This window comes from Hyperolius riggenbachi, chromosome 1 (assembly GCF_040937935.1).
Source record: "Hyperolius riggenbachi isolate aHypRig1 chromosome 1, aHypRig1.pri, whole genome shotgun sequence".
Classification (NCBI taxonomy): Eukaryota; Metazoa; Chordata; class Amphibia; order Anura; family Hyperoliidae; genus Hyperolius; species Hyperolius riggenbachi.
The window spans coordinates 617,155,936-617,178,431 of record NC_090646.1 but is presented as its reverse complement, the minus strand read 5'-3'; the positions used below and the strand labels follow the sequence as shown (position 1 = coordinate 617,178,431).

General features: G+C 43.7%; 2 protein-coding genes across 3 annotated transcripts in view; both read left to right on the top strand.

Moving 5' to 3' along the window:
- Positions 1-22,496, top strand: part of LOC137528865 (pikachurin-like) — a 328,823-nt gene that overhangs the window by 70,433 nt on the left and 235,894 nt on the right. The window lies entirely within an intron of this gene.
- LOC137562027 (posterior protein-like) lies at positions 16,536-18,076 on the top strand. Its single transcript, XM_068273373.1, has 2 exons — positions 16,536-16,938; positions 17,223-18,076. Exons 1-2 carry the CDS (start codon positions 16,536-16,538, stop codon positions 18,074-18,076), a joined length of 1,257 nt encoding a protein of 418 aa, XP_068129474.1.

Here is a 22,496-nt window from a genome sequence, read left to right as displayed (position 1 = left end):
TAACATTGCATCATTCTATAATATGTGCAGATTACACAACACTCAGCATTCAAAATGAGTCTTTCAGAGCAGTCTGTGAAGTAATGACCTCTCCTCTAGCAGAGGAAAAGTAAATAGTCAAGGAACAGTTGAGATAATAAAAGTCAGATAACAGCCCTCTCCATCGGAGAGCTTAATAGCTTTTTTGCATAGAGATAACAACTGGAGTTTCTCAACTCTTCCTGTACTGGAAACAATTACACTGATGTATCTGATCTTAATGTTTTTTTTCTTAGCTGTGCTACACATACAAATCATAATATCATCTTTTTTTTTTCGCTTCAGTGTCTCTTTAAACAGACAAGAGAGGAAGGAAAAATCAATTTTCAGGCCTTACATTTTTAATCAGATTTTCTTTAACTTTTAAAAAAATGTCTCTTCTGTATTACGAGAGCGTTTTAATGGCAAATAATTAAGTGGTAGCCTTTTAAATGCAAGCATAAGACCAGTGATCAGTGATCCGGTACTCACATTCTGTTCTGTAAAGGGCACTGAAAAGTACATTGATGTATGGCTTTTAGTATTTTTACCTTAAATTGTATAGCAAACACCAGTCCCCTCCCCAGTGCAATCCACCCCTGACCTTTGTCAACTCTGACATTAGTAATACGCACCTATCAGGATAGGAAAGTCTCAGTAATTTCTTCACGGTGCCTTTGCACCCAGATTACCATTTTTAAATTGCTGATTCATCACAACTAGTAATGAGGGACCCATCTTGCAGCACTTATGTTAAGGTCCATATAAATCTGCAAAGAACTGATCTGGGCTGGTAATGACTAGCTCAGTAGGGCCCTATACTGCTTACCCTTCACAGGCCCACTTCTCTTTTGGAAGTTGAGAACCCCTGAAGGTGAGTATGAGAAAGCCAAATCGGTCAAATAGATTGTTCCGTTGTTCCAACATACTATAAATTCTTTGTTGCAAGTGCTAAATCAGGTGCGTAGCGGTAAGAGTTTTTGATACATAGACGACCAACATACCCGGCTGGTGGCACCCCCCCCCCTCCTCCCAAGTATCAAAGTGTCTCCCTGTTCCTGTGTGCAGTGTAAAAGTCTCACCTGTCTGTTGGCATGCCCTCTGGCCTCCTCCGGGGTCTGCCATCACAGCGAATGCCTCAACCATGTGGCGCTTGCACATATGTAACGACTCTACACATGCCTGGGGCCATGTTGATTCAGGAGATGAGAAGCACCCTATGTGCGTAGACAATAAAGAACAATGATAAAGGAAAATGGGTGAGGTTCGCTTACCCACATATGAAGGTTTAGGCTTATTATTATTATTATTAAGTATTTATATAACGCCGACATATTACGCAGCGCTTTACAGTGTATATATATATATATATATATATATATATATATGTCTTGTCACTAACTGTCCCTCAAAGGAGCTCACAATCTAATCCCTACCATTGCCATATGTCTATATTATGTAGTGTAAGTACTGTAGTCTAGGGCCATTTTTCAGGGGAAGCCAATTAACTTATATATGTATGTTTTTGGAATGTGGGAGGAAACCGGAGTGCCCGGAGGAAACCCACGCAGACACGGAGAGAACATACAAACTCTTTGCAGATAGTGACCTGGCTGGGATTCGAACCAGGGACCCAGCGCTGCAAGGCGAGAGAGCTAACCACTACGCCACCGTGCTGCCCAGGCTTATGTGATCAGATAGGAGGGTTTTTTTTTATTGCAGAGAGCCAACATGTTTCGTGGGCTACAATCCCACTTCCTCAGGTCAATAACGTGCCTGAAAACAGGACAGGTAGGGCTCTGAGCTTTTTCCTTTATCATTGATCTTTATTGTCTACACACATTGGGCACCTCTTATCTCCCATAGCAATGTTGTTCACCCTCTTTGAGGGAAGAGACATAGGGCCATATGGAAATCACTTTTTCTCCTGGGAGATACGTTTTCATCTTTTATTTAGACTACAGTAAGTTTTCAGCACCGTGCAATTGAAAAAGTTCCAAAAAGTAGGTTTTAAAATACTATCAAAATTATGTTAAAGCGGAACTGTAGATAGAAAATAAACACATTGTTTCACTTACCTGGGGCTTCCCCAAGCCCCCAGCAGCCGTCCTGTCCCGTGCCGCTTCTCGATGAGCCTCCGTTCTCCCGCCGCCAGCTACTTTCGGTTTCGCCGCCGGGCCACTGTACCTGTGAAGGAGGCAATCGAAGAGGGTAGGGGGATGCCGCTGCACAGCGGCTATCATGTAGCGAGCCCTAGGCTCGCTACATGATTTAAAAACAAAAAACTGCTGCACTTCCCCCTGGCGGTTTTTAATAGATCGCCAGGAGGGTTAAGTATTTTCTTGCTTTCTGGTGGTTTAAAGGGCATTTTATTGACAAGTTGGAAAATATCACCTAAGAGAAAACATAGGAGAAAAAGTTAATTGCATATGGGCCATAGTCTATAACTTTTTATAGAGCGACCACAACCTTGTGAAGCCAGTCCAACCTGAGTACTCCCCACATGGGCTGAGAGTGGTTGCTGTTACACAACCCTAGTTTGTTAGTACTCTTCCTTTTGAATTATTTAATTCTATTACCAGAAATACTAAACCATATTGGGCTCCTGCTCCATTCTTGTGTTTCTTGTTCTATCAAGGCTTGCAGGTGTTTGCGGTGACGCCGAACACCGGAAGAGGCCAGGAATTGGTGGACAGTTGAGACTTTATTGGGCTGGGGGGAGGGTGGGCGGAGGTGTGTTGATTGAAGGCTAAGCCAATTTCTGAGTGATCTTGTGAGAAACGAGGCAGCTGTGGCGAACAGCACCGCCGCCGCAGCTGCCTCCATGCGGCCATCCGTACCCTCGGAGTCCAGGACGCCGAGGACGGAACGTTCTTGCAGACAGGGGGTCGCCGTAGCGCGCGGGCGCGCGCACAGACGGGACCTTTATGCGGGGAGGAAGCCCGTCAGCTGGCCTGTCAGTCGGCTGACATCAGAGGAGTCCCACGGCGCCCAGGATTGGCTGATTCGGAGGGGCGTGCCAGTGGGGTCTCCTCTGCTTCATAAGCCTTCGGGCTTCATTATAGGATTGTCTGTTGTCGTGAATACTTGCGTGTTAGCGCGCAGACCTTAGGCTAGTTCCCTGGTGTTGATGCTATGAATTTCACACCTAGTCTAGGATATTGCTGATTTCCTATTGTTGATTGTAGACTAGTTCCCGGGTGTTGATGCCACGGATTTCACACCCAGACTAGGATATTACTACTGTATTGATCTCCTGTGTATGACTCTTAACTATTACCTCTGACTCTGATCCTGCCTTCTGATCCTGTACTTTCGCCTATTTGTCTACCTGTTGCTGAACCTCTGTCTGATTACCGTTTACTCTCTTGTGTCACGATTCTGTACCGATACGTACCTTCCTGTTGCTGAACCTCTGCCTGATTACCGTTTACTCTCTTGTCTCACGATTCTGTACTGATACGTACCTCTCTGTTGCCGACCCTTGCCTGCCTGACCATTCTACTCGCCAGTGGGCCCTCGCCACTGGTGAGGTGTTTACTGCACCAGCTCTGCTGGTCAAGAAACTCTGCTAGGCTATAGTTCAGCCTTAAGTACCTGCTCTCTAGGTATCTGTCATTTTAGTATAACCGTATTTAGTAGGCTGCAGTACAGTCTGACTCACCCACCCCTCGGGTGTTCATTTGCCTGCAGTATATTCTGAATCACCCGCTCCTCGGGAGATTCAGCTTTTTCAGTATTGTTTCTCCAGCTTGCTGGAGCTTGTACCCTAGTGCACGCTTCGTGTACTGATAGTACCTCACCAGCCCTCTGGTGAGGATTCTTCAAACTATTAAAGTTACGGTTGCACCCAAACACTTACACTTTATTAGGTATCCAGAGGTTAGCCATACTTGTATTATTGGTGATTCTGCAGATCACTAATAATCAGGTATACTTCTGTATTGTTGGTGATACTGTAGATCATCAATAATCAGATACTCTCTGTGTGCTGACACCCAGCGTTACAGAACAACAGACCAGTAAAGTATTATGGAGGCACTCTGTCAATGGGTCGACGTGTTAACTGCCACCGTTAATGAACTCATTAAAACGGTGAATGCTCAACAGAATCAGATTGACCTACTAGCTGAGTCAGTTAACCGTTTATTGGACCCTAATACCCGAGTGTCTCCCCCTTCTGTGATCGAGCCGAGAGTACCCCCACCTGAAAAATTCTCGGGGCATCGCTCGGATTTTAGTAATTTTAAGCATAGATGCTTGTCTTATTTTGAATTACGACCCGTTTCTTCAGGTACAGAAGCTCAACGGGTCACATTCATTAAGACTTTATTGTCTGGAGACTCCCAGTCCTGGGCCTACAGTCTCCCTACGGGGCATGAGGCCTTGGTCTCAGTAGAGGAGTTCTTTAAAGCCATGGTCATAATTTATGACGACCCGGATTTGGCAGTGACGTCTGAGAGGAAGTTAAAAACCCTCAGACAGGGTCAGAGTTCTGTTGAGGTTATGCTGCCGAGTTCAGGAGATGGGCAGTATCAGCCAGGTGGGGGCAGTACGCACTCTTGGACTGTTTCTTGTCCGGATTGTCTGACGCTGTGTCTGAGCTTATGTTGGGTCATCCAGAACCCAAAACTCTGGATGAGGCCATTTCTTTGGCCATCAAGATTGATAGACGAGTTTGTTATCAAAAACAAACTCGGGCTAAGCCCCCAAGAAAATTTTCCTCCTGTACTTTCTCAGCTCCTATGCCTTCCTCTCCACCAGCTGACGAGCCAATGCAAATTGGGCAGGTCAAGCTCTCAGAGGTAGAGAAAAATCGAAGGCGAGCCGGGAAGTTATGCTTATACTGTGCCGATAAAGGGCATATGGTTTCTGCTGTTAATGTTATGTCGGCAAGCTTCGCCAATCTATTTGGTTTTTCGTTGCTTCCACTGGGGGAGCAGATTAAAATTACTGCGGTGGACGATTCTCCACTGCCTGTCACCATCACTCAGACCCCTGAATTGGTATGCCAGATTGGAGCCCTACATAGAGAACTTATGCAGTTCTTGGTATTGGAGATGTCCACATCCACGGTCATCTTAGGCATGCCATGGTTAAAAAAGCATTCCCCAGATATTGATTGGTGTACCAGACAGTTGATAAGCTGGTCTCCCTTCTGTCATGACCACTGTTTGAAACAGGTTCCCATTGCGGTGAATGAGGCCCAAGTACTCGGAACCAGTGAACAGGATCCAGAACCCTCTGGGGCGCAGGTTGACTTGAATTGGGCCTCAGAGCTGGGTTCTTTTCAACAAGAAGTTCCTGAGGGTAAACCAGAGGGGGTTCTTTTTGTTCCCCTCCACTTGAGATTCAAGGTTTTGGAGGCATTCCATGCCCATAAAAATGCTGGTCACCTAGGGGTGGCTCGCACCCTAGAATTATTAAATTGGAGTTTCTGGTGGCCCTCCGTTGCTTCTGATTGCAAGGAGTTTGTGGGAAGCTGTGCTGTTTGTGCCAGGAGCAAGGCTTCTAGGCGAGCGCCTGCCGGCACCTTACAGCCGCTTCCCGTGTCCGAGGAACTTTGGACCTATGTGTCCATGGACTTTGTGGGCAAACTGCCTCTTTCTGAGGGTAAAACGGTCATTTGGGTGGTAGTCGACAGATTCAGTAAGATGGCACACTTCATCCCCTTGAACGGACTTCCCTCTGCACAGGAACTGGCAGAGCTGTTTATTCTCCACATTTTCAGACTGCACAGGATTCCTCAAGATGTGGTATCAGATAGGGGAGTCCAGTTCACTTCTCGATTTTGGAAAGCTTTCTGTCAGCAATTGGGGATGAAGTTATCGTTCTCCTCCGGCTACCACCCACAGACCAACGGCAAAACTGAGAGGGTAAATCAGGCTCTCGAGCAATTCCTCAGGTGTTATGTGGCCGATGTCCAGACTGATTGGGTCGAGTTCTTGCCGTATGCCGAGTTCGCCCACAACAACTTAAAGTCTGCTTCATCAGGGTTCTCCCCGTTCCAGTTGTTACGGGGAGATCACTCAAGTTTTCACCCCTGCCTGTGGTGGCTTCACCTTTTCCAACTTTGGAACATTGGTCTGAGACTATGAGAGGCATCTTGAATAAGGTGAAGCAAAATTTGAAAAAGGCCTTTTTTACTTAAAAGGGGCAGGCCGACAAAAGACGTTTGGTGGAATGGAAGTTCACACCGGGAGATTTGGTGTGGATTTCCACTCGACACTTGTCCCTAAGGCAGCCCTCTGTGAAATTGGGTCCCAAATTCATAGGGCCCTATTCCATTTCAAGGAAAGTGAATAATGTTACCTATGTGGTGTCACTTCCCCCCAGTTTCAGGGGTGGTAGGACATTCCACGTTTCGCTTTTGAAGCCTGCTGTTTATGTGGATGCTACTCCTCCTCCCCCTGTGGTGATTAACGGAGAACCAGAGTATGAAATAGAAAAGATTTTAGATTCTCGAAGAGTACGTAAATCTTTACAGTATCTGGTCCACTGGCGAGGGTATGGTCCTGAAGAGAGATCCTGGGTACCACTCTCTCGCATGCATGCCGAAGAACTCTGGATGGAGTTTCATAGATTGCATCCAGATAGGCCGGGAGGTGCGTGTCCGGAGTCCACGCCTAGAGGGGGGCGTACTGTGAGAAACGAGGCAGCTGCGTCGAACAGCACCGCCGCCGCAGCTGCCTCCATGCGGCCATCCGTCCAGGACGCAGAGGACAGAACGTTCTTCTAGGCAGGGGGTCGCCGTAGCACAGACGGGACCTTTATGCGGGGAGGAAGCCCGTCAGCTGACCTGTCGGTCGGCTGACGTCAGAGGAGTCCCACGGCGCCCAGGATTGGCTGATTCGGAGGGGCGTGACAGTGGGGTCTCCTCTGCTTCATAAGCCTTCGGGCTTCATTATAGGATTGTCTGTTGTCGTGAATACTTGCGTGTTAGCGCGCAGACCTTAGGCTAGTTCCCTGGTGTTGATGCTGAGGATTTCACACCTAGTCTAGGATATTGCTGATTTCCTATTGTTGATTTTAGACTAGTTCCCGGGTGTTGATGCCACGGATTTCACACCCAGACTAGGATATTACTACTGTATTGATCGCCTGTGTATGACTCTTAGCTATTACCTCTGACTCTGATCCTGCCTTCTGATCCTGTACTTTCGCCTATCTGCCTACCTGTTGCTGAACCTCTGCCTGATTACCGTTTACTCTCTTGTCTCACGATTCTGTACCGATACGTACCTTCCTGTTGCTGAACCTCTGCCTGATTACCGTTTACTCTCTTGTCTCACGATTCTGTACCGATACGTACCTCTCTGTTGCCGACCCTTGCCTGCCTGACCATTCTACTCGCCAGTGGGCCCTCGCCACTGGTGAGGTGTTTACTTCGCCAGCTCCGCTGGTCAAGCAACTCTGCTAGGCTATAGTTCAGCCTTAAGTACCTGCTCTCTAGGTATCTGTCATTTTAGTATAACCGTATTTAGTAGGCTGCAGTACAGTCTGACTCACCCACCCCTCGGGTGTTCATTTGCCTGCAGTATATTCTGAATCACCCGCTCTTCAGGAGATTCAGCCTTTTCAGTATTGTTTCTCCAGCTTGCTGGAGCTTGTACGCTAGTGCACGCTTCGTGTACTGATAGTACCTCACCAGCCCTCTGGTGAGGTTTCTTCAAACTATTAAAGTTACGGTTGCACCCAAACACTTACACTTTATTAGGTGTCCAGAGGTTAGCCATACTTGTATTATTGGTGATTCTGCAGATCACTAATAATCAGGTATACTTCTGTATTGTTGGTGATACTGCAGATAATCAATAATCAGATACTCTCTGTGTGCGGACACCCAGCGTTACAGATCTCTTGCTGAAAACTTTCGGAAATCAGTTTGCAGTGTATGGGCAGGAAACAGATCCCTCTCTGATCAGATCTAATCAAAGAGGGATCTATCAAATGGTCGATCTGCCCATACGCCGAGTGTTGTATTGGGGAGGGAACTGTTTTTTTTTTGTAAAATGGTCTTAACAGTAATTTCCATAACAGACTATTTCAAGAATGCTCAGAACTCTACTTTATATTGTTGTTGATTTATAAAAAAAATAAATAAAGTATGTGAAGTTTTCTTTTAAGTGTTTTGCTGGTTGGAATGATAATAAATTCTTAGATAATGACTCCTTTATGATGAAGTTCTCAGTATAACCAAGTGTGCATATACCATGGAGTGCGTTTTTCCCTCATTACCACTCGGCAGCAATCTGCGGACTCTGCACAATTCCAGGACTGGTGTTCATAAATAATTCCATTAAAGATCTCCAAAGTTTGGCTCATTATTAGACCAGTACGCTTAAAAAAATGTAATCACACAAAGGAATAATTGAGTCTTTGTAATATCATCTTGAAAATATGCCGCAGCTGAGCCGCTTGTGTAAAAATATGCTTTTTATTCAAAATAAAATGCAATTAAGTTCTTTCGGCAGTGCTGAGTGGAGACAAAACATCTGTAGCTGAGGGTTGTATGGCCTCGCTGCAAGGCAAAGATAATTATGAGCCGTGGACCAGAATTCAAAGCGAGGGCAGGAATTCTACTGTAGAGAGGTGGTAAAGGGAGCGGGAGGTAAACATTACTTACCAAGACTGCAACTTCCTTCTTTTCCTTTTCGTCTCAGCAAATTTGAAAGATCAGGGCAGGCACAGGTTAAAATAGCAGCTTTCATTTTCCTTTTCAGAGGGCTGTTTTCAGGCATAGGCAAACCAAGCAGATGCCTGGGTAGACACCTGGGGGAGTGGGCACCATAAAGCTATTCTTAACATACTGGTATTTATGTAATTTTCATACACAACTGATCATTTAATTAAGAAAGGGATGGATAGTAATGTTAAGCAACCATCTAGCAAGTAACTGTGCCTGTGAAAGTTCCTGTGGTGTGGCCAATCTATTGGGGCAGAGGGGTTGTTTTGACTATAGTTCCACCTTTTGTTTTCCCATAGATGTCATTCACATGGTTTTTCCTCCACTACTCTCCTCCAAGTTCTGATAATTACCTCCTTGTGGCCTGTTATGTCACTTGCTATGGAGGGGGGATTGAGCACTCATTGGTGGAGGCCAGCCCAGGTCACACTACAACACTTTTTCTGCTGTGTGCTTTGCGTGATGTAGTACAATCCCACAGTTATGATGTAGTACAGTGCTACAGATATGATGTAGTACAGTCCCACAGATATGATGTAGTACAGTCCCACAGATATGATGTAGTACAGTCCCACAGATATAATGTAGTACAGTCCCACAGTTATGATGTACTACAGTGCCACAGATATGATGTAGTACAGTCCCACAGATATGATGTAGTACAGTCTCACAGATATAATGTAGTACAGTCCCACAGATATGATGTAGAATAGGCCCACAGATATGATGTAGAACAGTCCCACAGATATGATGTAGTACAGTGCCACAGTTATGATGTAGTACATTGCCACGGATATGATGTAGTACAGTCCCACAGATATGATGTAGTACAGTGCCACAGATATGATGTAGTACAGTCCCACAGATATGATGTAGTACAGTGCCACAGATATGATGTAGTACAGTCCCACAGATATGATGTAGTACAGTCCCACAGATATGATGTAGTACAGTCCTACAGATATGATGTAGTACAGTCCCACAGATGTGATGGAGTACAGTCCCACAGATATGATTTAGTACAGTCACATAGATATGATGGAAAAAGGATCCACAGACCAGACTTGGCTCGGTGAAAAAATGTCTGTTCTTTATTAGAAAATTACACATGACAAAAAGTAGTGCAATAAAATCACAGGATCATCGAATGCGTATCGGGCCTACAATCTGCCCTTAGTCATAGTCTATAGATATGATGTAGTGCAGTCCCACAGATATGATGTAGTACAGTCCCACCGTTATGATGTAGTACAGTGCCACAGTTATGATGTAGTGCAGTGCCACAGTTATGATGTAGTACAGTCCCACAGATATGATGTAGTACAGTCCTACATATATGATGTAGTACAGTCCCACAGATATGATGTAGTACAATCCCACAGTTATGATGTAGTACAGTGCCACAGATATGATGTAGTACAGTCCCACAGATATGATTTAGTACAGTCCCACAGATATGATGTAGTACAGTCCCACATATATGATGTAGTACAATCCCACAGTTATGATGTAGTACAGTGCCACAGATATGATGTAGTACAGTCCCACAGATATGATGTAGTACAATCCCACAGTTATGATGTAGTACAGTGCCACAGATATGATGTAGTACAGTTCCACAGATATGATGCAGTACAGTCCTACAGATATGATTTAGTACAGTCCCTCAGATATAATGTAGTACAGTCCCACATATATGATGTAGTACAATCCCACAGTTATGATGTAGTACAGTGCGACAGATATGATGTAGTACAGTCCCACAGATATGATGTAGTACAATCCCACAGCTATGATGTAGTACAGTCCCACAGCTATGATGTAGTACAGTCCCACAGATATGATGTAGTACAGTCCCACAGATATGATGTAGTACAGTCCTACAGATATGATGTAGTACAGTCCCACAGATATGATGTAGTACAGTCCCACAGATATGATGTAGTACAGTCCTACAGATATGATGTAGTACAGTCACACAGATATGATGTAGTACAGTCCTACAGATATGATGTAAGCCGGTTAGTGTGCCTTAGAATTTAGTGGGCACAAAGTACAGCGCTAACCTTATTTGAGGTTAGTGTGCCTTATCTGAGGTTAGTGTGCCTTATCTGAGGTTAGTGTGCCTTATCTGAGTTAGTGTGCCTTATCTGAGGTTACTGTGCCTTATCTGAACTTAGTGCCCCTTAAGTAGCTTTGTGCACACTAAAAGATGTACAAAGCTACATCGCGCACTGCACCGCGCACAGCGTAATGCGTCGATCTTTGCGCGCGGTGCAACGATCACGTCGCACCCGCTATACTGTATATGTTGCGACCATAAGGTCGCATAGGATGCGACGATAACGGTGCACTGATGTGCTGCTTAGGTGCGATGTTATCGTGCGGTGCGCGATGTAGCTTTGTGCATCTTTTAGTGTGCACAAAGCTACTTAAGGAGCACTAAGTTCAGATAAGGCACAATAACCTCAGATAAGGCACACTAAGGCCCAGTGCACACCGAGCGGTTTTTGGAGCGATCCGCCGGCCGCATCCGCCTGGAAAAATGCTTGGCTAATGTATTGCAATGGGATGGTGCACACCGGCGGTTTGAGGTTTTTGCCAAGCCGCAAACGCGCCTCCTGCTGCGTGTTTGCGGTTTGCTAAAAAACCTCAAACCGCCGGTGTGCACCACACATTGAAATACAATAGCCAAGCGGTTTCACTGGCTGATGCGGCTGGTGGATCGCATACAAAATCCGCTTGGTGTGCACCCGGCCAAATATCTGCTCTCTGCTCCCAAAACCGCTAGCGTTTTGACGATCTGCTAGCGGTTTTGGTGTGCACTGGGCTTTACTCAGGTAAGGCACACTAACCTCAGATAAGGCACACTAACCTCAGATAAGGCACACTAACCTCAGATAAGGCACACTAACCTCAGAAAAGGCACACTAACCTCAGATAAGGCACACTAACTCAGATAAGGCACACTAACTTCAGATAAGGCACACCAACTCAGATAAGGCACAGTAACCTCAGATAAGGCACACTAAACGGCTTAGCGCCAATTAGTGAATCAAGCCCCTGATGTAGTACAGTGCCACAGATATGATGTAGTACAGTCCCACAGATATGATGTAGTACAGTGCCACAGATATGATGTAGTACAGTGCCACAGATATGATGTAGTACAGTCCCACAGATATGATGTAGTACAGTCCCACAGATATGATGTAGTACAGTCCCACAGATATGATGTAGTACAGTCCCACAGTTATGATGTAGTACAGTCCCACGGATATGATGTAGTACAGTCCCACAGATATTATGTAGTACAGTCACACGGATATGATGTAGTACAGTCCCACAGATATGATGTAGTACAGTCCCACAATTATGATGTAGTACAGTCCCTTAGATATGATGAAGTACAGTCCCACAGATATGATGGAGTACAGTCCCACAGATATGATGGAGTACAGTCCCACAGATATGATGTAGAACAGTCCCACAGATATGATGTAGAACAGTCCCACAGATATGATGTAGTACAGTCCCACGGATATGATGGAGTACAGTCCCACAGATATGATGTAGAACAGTCCCACAGATATGAAGTAGTACAGACCCACGGATATGATGTAGTACAGTCCCACAGATATGATGTAGTACAGTCCCACAGATATGATGTAGAACAGTCCCACAGATATTATGTAGAACAGTCCCACAGATATGATGTAGTACAGTCCCACAGTTATGATGTAGTACAGTCCCACGGATATCATGTAGTACAGTCCCACAGATATGATGTAGTACAGTCCCACAGTTATGATGTAGTACAGTCCCACAGTTATGATGTAGTACAGTGCCACAAATATGATGTAGTACAGTCCCACAGATATGATGTAGTACAGTCTCACAGATATAATGTAGTACAGTCCCACAGATATGATGTAGTACAGTCCCACAGATATGATGTAGTACAGTCCCACAGTTATGATGTAGTACCGTCCCACAGATATGATGTAGTACAGTCCCACAGATATGATGTAGTACCGTCCCACATATTTGATGTAGTACAGTCCCACAGTTATGATGTAGTACCGTCCCACAGATTTGATGTAGTACAATCCCACAGTTATGATGTAGTACCGTCCCACAGATTTGATGTAGTACAGTGCCACAGTTATGATGTAGTACAGTCCCACAGTTATGATGTAGTACAGTCCCACAGTTATGATGTAGTACCGTCCCACAGATTTGATGTAGTACAATCCCACAGTTATGATGTAGTACCGTCCCACAGATTTGATGTAGTACAGTGCCACAGTTATGATGGAGTACATTGCCACAGATATGATGTAGTACAGTCCCACAGTTATGATGTAGTACAGTCCCATAGATATGATGTAGTACACTCCCACAGATATGATGTAGTACAGTCCCACAGATATGATGTAGAACAGTCCCACAGATATTATGTAGAACAGTCCCACAGATATGATGTAGTACAGTCCCACAGTTATGATGTAGTACATTCCCACGGATATGATGTAGTACAGTCCCACGGATATGATGTAGTACAGTCCCACAGTTATGATGTAGTACAGTCCCACAGTTATGATGTAGTACAGTGCCACAAATATGATGTAGTACAGTCCCACAGTTATGATGTAGTACAGTCCCACAGTTATGATGTAGTACCGTCCCACAGATTTGATGTAGCACAGTCCCACAGTTATGATGTAGTACAGTCCCACAGTTATGATGTAGAACAGTCCCACAGTTATGATGTAGTACAGTCCCACAGATATGATGTAGTACATTCCCACAGATATGATGTAGTACAGTCCCACAGTTATGATGTAGTACCGTCCCACAGATATGATGTAGTACAGTCCCACAGATATGATGTAGTACCGTCCCACATATTTGATGTAGTACAGTCCCACAGTTATGATGTAGTACAGTCCCACAGTTATGATGTACAGGCCCACAGTTATGATGTACTACAGTCCCACAGATATGATGTAGTACAGTCCCACAGTTATGATGTAGTACAGTGCCACAGTTATGATGTAGTACATTGCCACAGAAATGATGTAGTACAGTCCCACTGTTATGATGTAGTACATTGCCACAGATATGATGTAGTACAATCCCACAGCTATGATGTAGTACAGTCCCACAGCTATGATGTAGTACAGTCCCACAGATATGATGTAGTACCGTCCCACATATTTGATGTAGTACAGTCCCACAGTTATGATGTAGTACCGTCCCACAGATTTGATGTAGTACAGTGCCACAGTTATGATGTAGTACCGTCCCACAGTTATGATGTACTACAGTCCCACAGATATGATGTAGTACAGTCCCACAGTTATGATGTAGTACAGTCCCACAGTTATGATGTAGTACAGTGCCACAAATATGATGTAGTACAGTCCCACAGTTATGATGTACAGGCCCACAGTTATGATGTACTACAGTCCCACAGATATGATGTAGTACAGTCCCACAGTTATGATGTAGTACAGTGCCACAGTTATGATGTAGTACATTGCCACAGATATGATGTAGTACAGTCCCACAGTTATGATGTACAGGCCCACAGTTATGATGTACTACAGTCCCACAGATTTGATGTAGTACAGTGCCACAGTTATGATGTAGTACAGTGCCACAGTTATGATGTAGTACATTGCCACAGATATGATGTAGTACAGTCCCACAGTTATGATGTACTACAGTCCCACAGATATGATGTAGTACAGTCCCACAGATATGATGTAGTACAGTCCCACAGTTATGATGTAGTACCGTCCCACAGATATGATGTAGTACAGTCCCACAGATATGATATAGTACCGTCCCACATATTTGATGTAGTACAGTCCCACAGTTATGATGTAGTACCGTCCCACAGATTTGATGTAGTACAGTGCCACAGTTATGATGTAGTACAGTGCCACAGTTATGATGTAGTACATTGCCACAGATATGATGTAGTACAGTCCCACAGTTATGATGTAGTACAGTGTTGGATATGATTTCTATCCAGAACATTGGCATAGGACACATGGTGAAACCATCTCAAAATGCTTGCTGTGTTACAGAAACCAGATCAAAGAGACGTTCAGTTAACTGCTATTATTACCCTTGGGAACAGAAACCATCAGAACTGGTCTAGTGATTAAATGGCCAGTGAAACTGGTATTATCTTATCTCAAAGAATGGGACCCTTGGATAATAAAGCCATAAAAACCAAGGGGACAATGGAAGTTCTCATGGGAACAGTTGGTTAGCAGATGGACAATACCCCAACAGTTTCTGTATGCCTGAGACAATGAAGGGAGGGTCACCTTTCAGATCTAAACACCTGTATGATCAGGGTGCCCCCTGGTGTCGGACAACCAACATCACAGGACCTCATGGGTGAGGTTACAGCGCCACTTAGAGGTCTAAAGAAGACATAACTGGCAAGGACAGGGGGGCGGAATGATACCTGAGCTGGGGGTGGTCGTATGGGTGTGTGTGTGTGAGGAATGGATTTCTTGGCTATTTAAGCCATAAGAGAGATTGGCTAGGGGCTCTCCCAGAAGAAGAAGCTTTCATAAGGCTCTATAGATTCCATCAGCAGGAGCATAGAGAGACATCAGACTCCACCAAGCCTCCATTTTGATGTAAGAAGTAACCATCTTGCTTAAGATATAGTACCTGCATTGATACGCAATTAGTCAGAGTAGATAGGACTAGAGGAGCAACCTTAACTTGTAACTGTGATTCTACTTTGTTATATTTTCTTTAATTTGGAAAAACAATAAATAGCGTTACTGCAACAAAAGACTGTTATTTACAAAAGTAGAACTAGGAAACCAAGTAGCAGATATATCATTTGGCACCCCAGATAGCGTGTGGAATAGTCAAATCCACATAGAACTCCACAATATCGTGACTGCTACAGGAAACGGATCAAGAACATCCAGTCGCTGCAATCCAGGTTTCCTAGAAGATTGATGAAATCCACCTGACGGTTACTACAGACGCCAGGACTCTTTAAAGAATCCAGGTCGAAGGTATCGCCTGAGTTTCGCGCTGGTCGTGAAGACAGAGAGACGCCTGAATCGTTACCTGAAGTGCTGTGAAGTATTCCATCGCTGAGCGGACGCGCAAAGCTGGTGAAGTATGAACACTTTCTTACCTATGACTAATATGCATATATAGTGCTGTATTGCTGTTGTTTTTTGTTGTTGTTGTTTGTTAGTTCTTAATTGTGTTAGTAAGCCTGTATTAGCTATTCAGTGGTTGCCGGCAGAGACAGGATTGATCACCCTGTGCTAACTGAAGTACCCATAGGATCTATAGGAATAAAACCAGACGTTTTTGAGGGAAAGTGAATTAGATAGTTTTCTAGTGTTCATGTGAAGGGGAAGTAGCCTTCTGCCCAATAGGAAACCTCTCTGGCCTGGATCTTAGATCAGTAAGGAAATTGGTCTGTGTATGTGGGATACGGTCAGTTAGGAGTAGGTAGAGCATTGAACCGATTTTTGTAATTGGATGCACGATACCTGTGGAACAGACTTGTATGTCTGAATTGAAATAGCTATACAATAGAAGTACACGTGTAATTTGTCATTGGCACAGATAGAAGTTGTATTGAAACTGGTGTAGTTTGTATTGCAACTAGTGTATTGTGTTGTTGAAACTTGTATAATTTGTATCAGAAATTGTGTAAGTTGTCATTGAAACTTGTCATTGTGGTGTTACGTGGTCTCAATTTGTGTTAGTGAGACAATAGTGAAGTACTGTTTTGTTGAAGTTTTATCTCAGTTACTTGGAAATTGTAAACATGGAAGTTGTAACAGATTTTCTTAAGAAATATTCCTCTGCCTCTTATCATTTGTGTATGGATGAGGCTTTGACTCATCAGTTTGGTGATTTAGAAAAGCAGTGTGACATGCAGAATGAAAAATTGCAAACTAAAGTATCTTCTAAAAAAAATAGAAAACAGAGAATGGCCAATCTCATTGATATGTTAATTAAGATGAAAGAGATCGCTTTACAGAAAGAATTGCAATTTTACACTGAAAAAGCTCAGCTAAGGAAGGAGCTTGATAACATTACGCAAGGTTGTTTGGCCATGGATATTAAGAATAATGCTTGTGAATGTGAGGAATTAAAGGAGGAAGTTGACAAACTTGGTGAAGAGAATTGTGATTTACAAGAGTGTTTAGAGGACTGTGAATCTAGATGTAGACTCAGAGAATTACATATTGCATCTTTGGAAGCAAAAGAGTCACAAAAGATTGTGTTATTCAAATGCTTACAGAGCAGCTGGCTCAAAAGGAACAATGTTTACAGTTGTTAAAAGCACACGGTAACAATGCATGCAACCAGGGTAATAGCTCAGGTTACAAATCCCTGGGAGAGGAGCAAAGAGGCAGAGAGGAGCATCCGATTTGTACTGCAGACGAATCTCAATCTCCTCCTGAGCTTTCATTAAATCAAAATTCCACACTCTTTACTCCTATCCCAGACAGGATTGATCACCAACACAGAAATGCTCAAGGGCAAGGTCATGCAAATCATAATGTGCACTCCACAACACTCTCTATACAGGATCGCACAAACCTGTGCCAGATATTGGGGAAGTTTGACACTTCAGCCTCACCTGTCAGCCTCTCCAATAAGCTGGAAGCTGTAGTCACTCAATATAATTTGGGAAACAGAGATGCCTGTGCGCTACTGCGTGCATGGCTCCCTTCACAGCTGTGTGAGAAATTACTGCCTCCTGTGGGGACTCATACTGGTCTGTTGGCAGAACTTAATTCCAATTGGGGAAATGCAGCAGACAGAATGGGAGAGTTACAGAGAGTGATGGGAGGGAGAGATGCTAGAGGAACCAATGCGCTAGAAAATGCCAGATTTAGGAAAGGTGAAGACCCTGTTTTATTTTGCAGTGAATACTTGTCACTGTACAAATCCACATTTAATTGCCCAGATATGTCTCCTGACGACGGTAGTTTTCTTTACTCGATGGCTAACAAGTGTACCTTTGTGGATTATCACACAAAGATTGCACTCAGAAATGCTAATTCATACCAGACATTTCTGAACATAATAAAGGACTGGATTCAGGAGACAAATCAGGACAGTAAAATGCAAAGGAAAATTGCAGAGGTAACTAAGAGTGAAGGAAGAGTCAGATCCACTGGCAAATGTTACAAATGTGGGCATATGGGACATTTCATGAGAGACTGTAAATTGAACAGGAGAGTAGGGGGTAACAGAAGTTTTGCTGACAGGAAAGATCAGAAGAGGCCTGGACCAGACAGGTGCAGAGGGAAAACGTCCAAGATCCCGATGTTACCCTATATGGTCCACTCCTAAAAGAGCTAGAGAGGGTTAAAAGTAAGATCGCTGAAATTCCAGAGGAATACAAGACCCCACCCCCATCCAATCCTTATGTGAAACCATAGGGATTACAGGCCCCACCCTTGTCCCCAGTATGTCAACTTGAGAGGGACAAGGGCAATAGACCACATATCCAGGGAGCGGTAGGGGGCCATCGCGCTGATATACTTCTGGATACAGGAGCAGCTGTCAGTTTGACAAATATGACATTGACAGCTGACCCTAATGGCAAGTCAATTTTTTTGAGAGGTTTTGGAGGTCAGGTAGTTCCTGCATTGCAATCAATGCCAGTGCCCATAAACATAGGAAACATGGACATACAACACAGTATGTACCTGTCTCCTACACATGAGGGCACCATCATTGGATCGGATGTGATGAAAGCACATGGTTTGGTGGTAGATCTATGTAATTGGATGTTGTGGAGAGGTTCCAGGTACAAAGGGAATGTTTGCATGATCACTGACAATTATGGGTTGGCATCAGTGAAACCCAGTGACGCGATGGATCCCAGAGCATTGTTAAAAACGAATGATCAAAGGTTAGCTGAAATCTTGTGGCAGCATGACAAAGTGTGGGCGACATACAAAAATGAGTGTGGCAAGGTGACAAATATGATTGTCAAAGTAGAAGGCCCAGATCCCTTACCACAGAAACAGTACAAGATTCCCCCTGAATCAATTCCATTTGTACGGTGCACCATTGAAAATTTGTTGGCACAAGAAGTGATTAGAGAATGCCAATCAACAAATAATGCACCCCTATGGCCAGTAAAAAAGGGTAATGGTTGGCGACCCTGTCTAGATTTCCGTGCACTAAACAAATGTACCCCATCTGTCACCAATGTTGTTGCCAAAATGCCCGATATGATGACAGCGCTCAAATCATCTGCAGCAGTGTATTCGTCTATCGACGTCTCAAATGGCTATTTTTCGATCCCCATTCACCCAGATAGCCAATACAAATTTGCATTTTGTTTCCAAGGAAAGCAATACACTTTCTGCAGGCTGCCACAAGGATTCAAGTCCAGTTCAACCTATTTTCATAAATGCATGATTGATGTTTTAAAATCTTTTTCAGAGCCAGAATGTATCATTCAATACGTGGATGATGTGCTTATCCAGACAGACACTAGGGAGCAGCACTATGCTCTCCTTAAGGAGTTATTAACATTAATTGAGAAAGCAGGGTTAAAGCTAAACCCAATGAAGGCCCAGTTAATGAAAGATTCTGTTTCCTTTTTGGGAGTTGTAGTTTCAAAGGGGGGGAGGACTCCTGACCCAAACAAATGTGAAACTATCCAGAAACTTCCAAGGCCCAATACAAAAACAGCACTGCGACAATTCTTGGGGGTGGTCGGTTTCTGCCGAGACTTCATTGAAGGATTTGCAGAAAAGGCAAAACCTCTTTATGAATTATTGAAAAGTGACAAAAGGGAAGCAGATCCGCTAGAGTAGGCAGAAGAACAGGAACAGGGATTTAAACTGTTGAAAATCACTTTAATGCAAGCCCCAGCATTAAGTAATCCCAACATGGAGTTGCCATTTGCTATACAAGTGTACACATCAAATGTAGCAATCACGGCTGTGTTGCTAGCAAAAGAGGCAGCTTTGATAGGGGTTAAGTGGGCTCCCTATGACATAGAGGGACAGCAGGCTTGGGAAAAAGATTTTGAAGGCTGGAAAAATGATGCAGACATAGCTGAACTACTGCCTGTACTTAAAACCCCTACCCCTTGTTTAGCCAAGGAGCAGGATATAGATGAATCCTTAAAACATCTTAAAAGTCCGATTAGACTCAAAGCGGCATATGCTACTGTTAAGAACTGATACCGCACTTGTTTTTTTCTTTTCCAGAACCCAGTGGAGCGAAAATCAACCGAACTGAGGCATCTGGACAATGTACATCAAATTTTTATTTTTCATGGTGCTGATTATGCTGTGTAGTAGTGACACAGTGGAACTTGAGGAGGAATATTCTGGTTATGGAGATATGGAATTACATAATCCAGAGACAATAATGACAAAGCAGATAAAACCGTGGATATATTTGCAACAAAAACATGAGGACAACAATAACAGGAGAAGAAAATCTAGACTGACAATGGATCGCCGTGTGCCATTGGAAACATACCAATGGGGCAATCAGGACGGAGATCAATATAGAAAGTTTTGTTCATTTGGCAGGTTTAATCCCAATTCCAGAGACAATAGGCTTTCATTTGTACACGGAAATCCTGAGTTTAAACTTGAATCTCTGCAGTCATATGTGAATGTGAAAATATATATGAACGAAACGGGTTATTGGTTGGGGGGTGAAAAAGGAACGCAGGTTCAAGAACACAAGGATATACACTATGGGATTATACATGAACACTTAAAGGAAGGAGAATATGTATTTATGTGTGGTGTATATTGGTATAGAAACATGCAACCAGCAAACACACCCAAGGAAATTACACTCACATACAGGGATGAGAATCTGGGCGGATTCCAAAGGGTTCCGATGACACAAGAACGAGGTGATAATTTCATAATCGGGTCAATATCCAGAGCCTATAAGTCATACAGAGAGGCAGTAGGCTATTGGAAATGTGAAACAGCAGACATAGAAGTGGGGGAGATACAAATCCTCGATGGGTCATCGGAGCACTTGGAAATCTGCACAGAGAGCAAGACAAATGACTCGAGGGAGTATGAGTACTTGGAGTTAGGACAACCACTCCAAGTAAATCTAAATTCTAAAAGAACACTTATCACTGAGGTACAATATGCCATGTCCACCTGGCACTTTAACATATCTCAGTGGTTAATAAAGACCTACTATCCGGTATGTGCTAAATACACCCGCAATCAAGTACGTGGTTTGTACAACTGGATTACTCCCAAGAGTAATACGGGTAAACGTGCAAGCACCAGAAATGGGCGCCTACTCTTGAGGAGTAATCGAGAGAAAAGGGATGTATTTGGCACTGTACTCGGAGGAGTTGGTACAGGAATGGGAATCCTAAATGAAGCCGATATTGAGATTATAAGGAATAAGTTATCTGCCATAGCATTAGATAGCAAACAAGGATTTGTTAAACAGAGAGAGATCAATGATATTCTTGACAACATTCAGCAAAAACACATAAACACACAGGTGAATGTTGCTAGGGATTTCATTGAGAACTTCAAGACACTGGTCGACAACGTAGTGAGAAGAGGAAGGAATACATCATGGGCGTTGGTCTGCACGCAAGGACAGACAGAACTGTCAACCAACATCAAATTAATAATACAGTCACTGCATGAAGGTGAATGGCCTTTTGAGCTGCTTTCCCAAGTTGGTAAACATCTCCCAAAACACATAACTTTTACTAGTCCAAAATGGTGGGCGAGTTCGTGGTTGGGGTGTACTGATCCAGATTCTGAAAAATGCTATGCGACTTCACTTATAGTGTATTCAGAGTTGCGCCCGGTTATTATATATGATATTAAGTCCATTGGTATACTAACCGGAGAATCTTTAATCTTACACCCGAGGCTGAACTTCCCACAGGTGATTAGGGAGAAGGGAAAATGGCAACAGGTTGATGTTTCCCTCTGTCTGCAGCGAAACCATGATGTATTGTGTTCCCCAGGTCAATTCAGGAGGGTAAATGAAAGATGTTGGGAGGATGCTTCCATTTGTGTTTTGGATGGAGAGAACATTGCCAGGGACAAGGCACCAGTGTACTATTTAGGACATAAAAAGGGTGTGCTTTTTGTCCTGGATACTACTAACGTAACATTAATCCTAGACCAAGGATGCTCTGTAACAGTATCTGTGGCTAGAGGCTCTTGGTGTACCCTTGGCAATGTTTCTGAAATCCAAACTAATAAATGGAACTATAGCATTCCTTCTGTCGCACGGTGGGTCATTGATTTTAAGTATAACAATCCTGTTGATATCCAGATGATGAATTTGGGAATGGGAAAAGAGTTACAGGATTGGTTGGAAAAGTTGGACAGAGATGAGTATGTGCTGAGGGAATTGCAAGAAGAAGGTGCTAATGCAACTATAATGGTACACCATGATCAAAATGAACTTAAGAAGGTGGAACGTATGTTAGAAACAGACTCAGAGGGCTACTGGTGGGAATATATATTTGGTTATTCTGACAAAGCTAATACTATACTGAACTACTTGATGCACCCAGTTGTAGTGTTACTAATTGTTACCATAACTCTATCAGTAGGACAGATAGGCATGTGTGTTTTTATGAGGTACTTGTATAAAAAGATGCAGTTCCCTCCTAAGATGATGGGAACGCCACCAAACAGTGCAGTCTCCTCCTTCCAGGCAGAGACTTTACTGTGTGGGGTAGAACCGGAACGAGAGCAGATCTGTAAAAATTGTCACAGAGAAGGGCACG

Coding starts and splice junctions, on each gene's coding strand:
- LOC137562027 (XM_068273373.1), top strand. CDS start 16,536: ATGGAAGTTGTAACAGATTTTCTTAAGAAATATTCCTCTGCCTCTTAT. Junction 16,939..17,222: donor AGAGGACTGTGAATCTAGAT/GTAGACTCAGAG, acceptor CTCCTATCCCAG/ACAGGATTGATCACCAACAC.